Source organism: Populus alba, chromosome 15 (genome assembly GCF_005239225.2).
Source record: "Populus alba chromosome 15, ASM523922v2, whole genome shotgun sequence".
NCBI lineage: Eukaryota > Viridiplantae > Streptophyta > Magnoliopsida > Malpighiales > Salicaceae > Populus > Populus alba.
The window spans coordinates 12394710-12402666 of NC_133298.1; the positions used below are offsets into that span (position 1 = coordinate 12394710).

The 7957-nt window shown below is 32.4% G+C and overlaps 1 protein-coding gene across 1 annotated transcript; it reads left to right on the forward strand.

Moving 5' to 3' along the window:
* Positions 1–3935: 3935 nt before the first annotated feature.
* LOC118033421 (uncharacterized) lies at positions 3936–6358 on the forward strand. The gene is made up of 3 exons (XM_035038407.2): positions 3936–5316; positions 5412–5530; positions 5614–6358. Exons 1-3 carry the CDS (start codon positions 4216–4218, stop codon positions 5945–5947), a joined length of 1554 nt encoding a protein of 517 aa, XP_034894298.1. The 5' UTR covers positions 3936–4215; the 3' UTR covers positions 5948–6358.
* The last annotated feature ends 1599 nt before the right edge of the window (positions 6359–7957 follow it).

The window sequence follows — 7957 nt, forward strand, 5'->3', positions numbered from 1 at the left end:
TAAGCTATTTAGGGGAATATACCCTTTTAGCTATTTGAATGAGATCATAATGGCCCGTTCACGGTAGATTTGGGCTCTGATTAGGAATTTGAAAAATTTATACTATAATTTATATAAGACGATGAACTTAAGGATAAAAAACCATTTGAGGTTGCTGGATTAAAAAAAAAAACTGAAAAAGGCTAACAAATCTATTGGTAAAGAAGCAACAATGACTGAAATGACTCGTGAAAATAAATAGTACTCATTTGAAATCAAGAGAGTAGAAGATATATTCAATCAATTGGTACAAAAAGATAACTCAAACTCCCAGGAAGTCATACAATTCAATTCATGGTTGATATTGTTGCATGAGTTATCAACTAAGAAATCATGCAAAGTTTGGTCTTTAACTATTTTTTTATGGTATATAAACTAGATTAAATTTAGATTATGTTAACATTTATTTTCCAATATAACCTCTTAAAAAAGGTTTTGACATCATATATTTAATTAAGTATGTTTTACTGATTATGTAAACATCAAATGATAATATATAACAACATAATTTAAAACTAACAAAATACAAATATATATATTTTGTAGCCTATAAGAGTACATGACTCAGGTAATACATAGTATGTTCATGCATAATGTCATTTTCTTGTACTAATATCCTACTTATTGATCCTTATATTACTAAAATATACAACTTAAAGGCTTTTTAAGTCTTTATAGGGCCAATACTAGAGGTTTAGCTAGAAAAATCAACATATATTCAAAGGTAACTCGTTGCTTTTCAGTCCATTAAAACTCATCAAAGCTCTTTCCTTCCAATAGCTTGATGAATGGTCTAATCTTTCTCATGATATTTCAAATGAATCTTCTTAGTAAATTAATCCTGCCAATAAGTCTTTGTAATTCCTTTTTATTCTTAGAAGGTTATGTTTTCATGATTGAGTGTGCTTTATTCTTGTCCACCCTTATGCTTCGTTGATGAACTAAGAATCCTAAAAAATTACCTAGTCGCACACCAAATGTATATTTTAGGTTGTGCATCGCCATCCATTCAAAGACAACACATAGTTTATCTAGATGGATGGATTTTGATTTTGACTTTACCATAATATTATCAATATAAACTTCTATATTGTGATTGATCATCACATTGAAGATCAAGTTCATTACCTTTTGGTATATTTCATAACCATTTCTCAACCCATATAGCATTATTACTCATTCATATATAATATAAGAACCAGGATATTAGAATACAGTCTTGGAAATATCTTTTTCAATACTGAAAATCTAGTTATAACTAGAATGATCATTTATAAAGCTGATTATTTCATTTATAAATATTGTATCGATTAACATATTAACCATTGGCATATGTATTCATCTTTTAGAGTTGCAAGATTTAGATTTTTAAAATACTAACACTATATTAACATGTGTTGAACTTCAACATGTTTCTCATCTATTTTTTATGGTTGTAAAAGAAGATTTTTTATACACGTAAGATCAATTAATAATCTTGTTCTAATTCTATTGAACAAATTCTATTTTAGAGACCAATATCTCTAGAGGCTTCATCAAAAGCATAAAAAATGCTATTAAGTTATAATGATTTATTTAATCTCATGTCTTAATTTTTTAGCCATTTTCCTCTTTGCAAGTTATTTGACCTAGAAAAATATACTATAAATCACTTTATATGTGTTATCTTTTTACTTTTTGAGAAGGCAATGTGCTTACCCATGTTATTCATTACCATAAATTTAATTGAACTGACTTTATCGCTATATGATCATATGTTGGTATCTCTTAAATTAACTATGAATGATTTATCATTTACTTTAACTAGTTTAGTTGATCCATCTAGTAATTAAAACATTAGAACTTGATGTAAGGATGGTGGCAAACACATAGTATGATATTTGTTAATTATCATCATTTTATTTTATTTTAAACCTCTTATATATAGCTCACCGAGCTGTCTCTGCGACACGAATAATAATTGACTTAAGTATATGGTGAACACAAACTCTATAATGAGATTGAATAAACTCATCTTTTCCTTATGTCTCAAATTCTCAACTCCATGCTTGACCCAAAAGGCTTGTAAAGAAATGACACAATGCCACACATCTATGTTTTCTATTAACTTGTTTCTTTAAGCTGTTTGGCATAGTAAAGGCAATCATATTTATTCTATAGCTTATTTATTCATAAACTAAAGACATTCATTTTTAAACTAAAATTTGCTAAACACTCTTAGTTATTGCTGTAAGCAATAGTTGTATATGCCGTAGAGGCCAGGTGATAGCTTGCAGGAACCAGATTTTTTGTTTAATTAATCAGTCTTTAATAGTTCCATCTTTGGTTGTGTGCTAAAACAATATCTGCATAGGATCTTTCAATTGTTTAACTCTAATGATTAAACCACTACAATCTTCACCCCTACTTGCTTGGTGCACAAATAAAGACGACATCCTACAAATTAAACAAATCTCCAGAGATAAAATGTCTAACATTAGTAGGTGATTTGAGGCTTTTACGCAGATGGTGACCATAGACTTCATGAAAAACAACAAAGAAAGAAGAAGAAAAGAACCACAAATGGGCAACCACATGCCTCTCGGCTGTGTTTTTTATCTAGAGAAATTGAAGATCAATATTAGCAAGTGATATGAGGTCTAAGTTATAAATTTTGCAGTTTTATTAGAATCTTCTGTTTAGATGTTGCGTTAATCTCTTTTATTGCTGTGATATGTGGCTTTTTGTGTGGCAGATTGACGTAAATCTTGATTAGTTTATCAGAGGATGGATACTCAAAGAGAGGAATCTTAGGAAAAATGGTCCCTCGTAGATTTTCAAGTCGAAGGAATGGCCTTCCCTAGTGATCTTGAAGAGACATGAATTTACCAGTAAAGTGCCTTTCCTTTGTTTTTTTTAGCTACAGTAATCGACGAGCCCTCATTTTACACACCATCCTTCGCCAGACCAGCCCATACCCATTATGACCGTAAGACTTAACGCCGAAACCCTAGAAACAAAACATGTGAAACCCTAATTTCAAAATAAAGAAACAAAAAGGCCCAGTATTAGTTTAGTTTCCTGAGGATTTTGCATAAACTAAAACAAAATCGCGGAATAATAATTTTCAAATTTTATTTGAATTAAATATCATAGAAAAAACTAAAAAAAAAAATAAGAAAACCATGAAATTACTTGATAAGCTCTCTGTTGACAGAATCAAAATAACACTTCATCCACTGCATAAACTCCAAGTTATTGATCGGCCTGCCATTCACCAGCTTAGTAACCTCTACATCCTAGCTAAAAATAACCTATAAATAAATCAAATCAACGAGACATTAAAGAAATTTGTAAAATCAAATTGCATACACAAACCCTAGAAATTCTAAACTTGTTACACGCAAAATTCATCACTAACATTTAATAAAGACAAATAAAAAAAAGCAAAGAAGATGTAGAAAAAGAGAGACTGTGTTGTTGGTGTTGAAAGGAAAGGCAGGCATGAATGAAAGAAAGAAAAAAATTCCCTTCTAATAATTTAAAATCCTTCTAATTTCGTAGTTCTTGAACGTTATTTTATAGAGGTATATTTATTTTCTAATATTTTCTTTTCTTTTTAATAATTGATTTTTTTTTTAAAATGAAAAATCATTTTTTCTGAAGCTATTTTCTCTTTAAAACATGAAAATTAGATCAAATTAAGGACAATGAAATTAATATCTGCAAAAAATTAACCTGCCATGAAATTAATTCTCTATATTTGCGTTGTTCTCTTGGGAAAATATTTAGAAGCCATTGTTGAAGGCCGAGAAAGGTCCCTGGTCCAAGATGAAAGACCTTTCAGGCTATAACAGCAGAACAGAGCTATCTCCATGTTCCATGTGGCAGGACAGGTGTAAGTGCTTAGCCTTCAACACCAAAGCAGCTGTCCTTACTTACACGACATATTCGCCGCTTTGCATGAACAACGACGTCTCTCATCTCTCCAGCAGGTCCAATACGTGTCAGTCACCTGATAAACCAATTCTCTACTCGTCATCTTCACATAAGATGTTACTGTTATGAGCCACGAATATATATATCGGAGCAACTCTAAGACCTAATCTAAACTAGCGAGCAAGAGTTATAAGAGAAGTTAAAAAGAGAAAAAGTTCACCCAGTTCTGTATAACATTTTGTTTTCAGTGATTGAGTCATGGCATCCAGGCACGAGAAGGAGGAGAGGGCTGAGGCAGCAGCATGGCAAGCAGCATCTGATCTCAGGGACGTTAATAGAGAAAGAGAATGCTATGAAGAACGAGAAGCCAAAATGGCCACAGATCAACCACAACAAGAAAGACCAGGTGTTATTGGATCCGTGTTAAGATCAGTTGCTGACACTTTGGGGCATGCTAAAGATGCTGTTGTTGGTAAGAGCTTTGAGGCTGCAGAGCAAACAAGGGAAACTGCTGATGCAGCAGAAGAGAAGGCTAGAGAGAATAAGGATTCTGTTGCAGAGAAGGCAAAGGGTTATAAGAATTATACAACTCAGAAGGCGAAAGAGACTACAGATTCTGCTGCATGTAAGATAGATGAAACCAAGGAATCAGCTAAAGGGAAGGTTGAGAAGACAAAGGAATCAGCAAAGCAAAAGATTGGAGAGTATGAAGATAAGGCGAAAGAGTACAAAGATTATGCCGCTCAGAAAACCAAGGACACTAAGGATTCGGTGATGGGAAAGGTAGATGAGTACAAAGATTATGCAGCAGAGAAAGCTAAGGAAACAAAGAATTCTGCTTTAGAGAAGACAGGTGAGTATAAGGATTACGCTGCAGAGAAAGCTAAGGAAACAAAGGATTCTGCTTTAGAGAAGACAGGTGAGTACAAGGATTACGCTGCAGAGAAGTCAAAGGAAACAAAGGATTATACAGCAGAGAAAGCAAAAGAAGGAAAGGATGTTACTGTTAATAAGCTCGGCGGGCTCACAGAGTCGGCTAAAGATGCTGCAACAAAAGCAATGGACTTCTTATCTGGTAAAAAAGAGGAAGTGAAAGAGAATGCAGCAGAGAAAGCTAAGGAAACAAAGAATTCTGCTTTAGAGAAGACAGGTGAGTATAAGGATTACGCTGCAGAGAAGTCAAAGGAAACAAAGGATTATACAGCAGAGAAAGCAAAAGAAGGAAAGGATGTTACTGTTAGTAAGCTCGGCGGGCTCACAGAGTCGGCTAAAGATGCTGCAACAAAAGCAATGGACTTCTTATCTGGTAAAAAAGAGGAAGCGAAAGAGAAAGCAGCAGAGACTACAGAGGCAACCAAGGTTTGTCAATCATGTGGATAATTTTAACAACGATTCTCGTTTGACGACATATTACTATATTAATCAAATCCTGTTGATTTTTGGTACTTCATCAGGAGAAATTGAGTGAAACCGAGGAGGCGGCAAGGAGGAAAACGGAGGGGATCAAGCTGAGAGGTGAAGAACATAGAGAGGAAGCTGCCCAAAAAGAAGCTAAAGACATTGAAGCTAAAAGGTACAGGCGATCGAGCTAGCCGAGCTCAAGCATTTTTTTCCTTAATGAATCTAATTGCTCTTGCGTTTTTTTTTTTTTTCTAGAGGAACTACAACAAGAGAGACAATCTTTGACAGTCTTGGGTTTGGGTCCTTTAAGGACAGCATAAGAGGGAAGTTGACAACGCCAGAGGACATTGCTGAAGAAACAAACGCTGCACGGGAGCGCGGAGGTACCGGAAGAAAGTGTTTAAATAAAGATACTGAGGAGGAGATGGTGATCCCCATTGAAGAGAATGCCACGGGAGCTGTGGCATCCATCCTGAAAGCGTCCGATCAGATGAGTGGTCAAACTTTCAATGATGTTGGACGAATGGATGATGAGGGAGTCATTCGAGTGGAAATGGAATGCACTACAAAATTGAGCAAAGATCGCTGAGAGTTAATGTTGATGATCTTTCTTTATTCTGTGTTCTTGGATTTGTGTATTTAGTTTTCAGTTGGCTGATGGGCAATGGATCAGATGTGGGAACTCGGCTCTAATGTTATCTAATGGAGAAGGCATATGTTTCTCTCTTTTAATCTCTTCACACCCTATTTGAACCCCTTTTGAATCCTCACTTGTGTTTGGAACAAATTCAAAGTAGAACTGAGTTGAATTAAGACTATATATTTAAATCTTTTTAATAATGAAAGGTTATATATATATATTTACAAATGAAATTCCTCTTGCAATATTTACAATATGAATCCTAAGCTCACATACATTCACACTCTCTTATGTTGCATTATTGAAGAAATATTAAATCCATCACATGACAACCGATCTTAATCAATAAAAGAAATACCACCACTCCACTCTTCACATTAAAAAAAAAAAAATCCCTTATAAGATGACCATGCAAATCTTAATACATGGAATAACCCAATTCCAATCCAGCTAATTAAGCACCTCTCGTGCAGATTACAAGAGATGGTTAGGCAGGGTGCAACAAAGATTTGGTGAACAATGAAAGCATCAAATAATTTATTTTGGGCACTCTTTCTTTATTTTTGGTAAAAATCCAATAATGTGTTTTTTTTTTTTTTTTTAGTTATGGAATGAAAACTATCACTTTGCATGACATGGCCTTAATAAGAGCCTTTAAAGACTTGCTGCTAGACATTCTTGAATTTGATGTGTTGATAACAAATAGATTGTATCAATTCGTTGGTGTAATTTATCAAGATAATTTTGGATCAATTATGGTATCTATTCTTTATTTTTTTCATTTTAATTAGGAGAAACTATAATTAGAAATTAAATTCGTGACAATATAGATAGTAGCCTTGTAAATTAAACAAAGTGTAAGAATCTCTTCTAGACTTTATCATATTAGAAATAACATGGATAACCTAATAAGGCAAAAACATAAAAAAAAATGATAAAAGAAAGAAAGATAAAAGTTGTAAATAAAAAAAAATAAAATAAAAAATAAAGGGTAAATTACAAATAAAAAGGCAACTTGTAGAAATAAATTATTTATATAATGCTGATCATCTTTCAATAACTAGATAGCCTTTTTATATTGTTATACATGTTAAATCCTATGTGAATTATAATTCACAACCCTATACAAACTTCTTATAATATATAAAAAACTTATATAATGAATTCTAATACAATCTGAATATCTAATATGGGTGTCTTCTTCCTAGAAGCAATATGACCCCTAACTAATATATATTATTTGTCGTTTTAACATGTTGAAAATTATTTTGAATAAGACTTGATCTTTTATCTAATTATATGAACTCTTATCTCTATAGTCAATTGTTATTTCCTGATCAATCATGCATGTTTTCATTCTCTTCTAATCAATCATGACTTTTAACCATTTAGTCGATCACTTTGTAACTTTTCTAATTGATTTAGGCTTTTCCAAGATTATGTTGATTCTATTATTAGTTGGTGATAGATTTTAATCTTATTTTCTCTGGTTTTTTACAAATAAAAAACTATTGTTCTTATATAATGAACTTATTTATAAGGTGTTGGCCGCTTTCCTGTAACTAAATAAATCCTAGATAAATTTTAATTCATAACCCTATACAAACTATTTACAACATATAAAAAGATTACATAATGAATTCTAATATAATCTGAATTTCTTATTATGAATATTCTTTCTAAAAGTGATATAAACCCTAACTAATTTATAATATTTATCTATTTAATATGTTGACAACTATTATGAATAAGATTTGATTTGCTAGCCAATCATGTGAACTTTTATCTCTTTCGTTAGTTGTTATTTCCTGATCAGTCACGTCTTCTAGCTCTCATAATCCATCATGACTTTTAACCCTTTAGTACATCACTACTTAACTTTCCTAATTGATTTGGGCTCTTCCAAAGCAAGGCTGATTTTACTATTGACTGATGGTTGATTTTAACCTTATTTTATTT

What these genes read in the sequence shown, in the direction of transcription:
- LOC118033421 (XM_035038407.2), top strand. Translation starts at nt 4,216, where the DNA reads ATGGCATCCAGGCACGAGAAGGAGGAGAGGGCTGAGGCAGCAGCATGG. An exon ending in AGACTACAGAGGCAACCAAG is followed by an intron (nt 5,317 to 5,411) that starts GTTTGTCAATCA and finishes GTACTTCATCAG; the next exon opens with GAGAAATTGAGTGAAACCGA. An exon ending in AAAGACATTGAAGCTAAAAG is followed by an intron (nt 5,531 to 5,613) that starts GTACAGGCGATC and finishes TTTTTTTTCTAG; the next exon opens with AGGAACTACAACAAGAGAGA.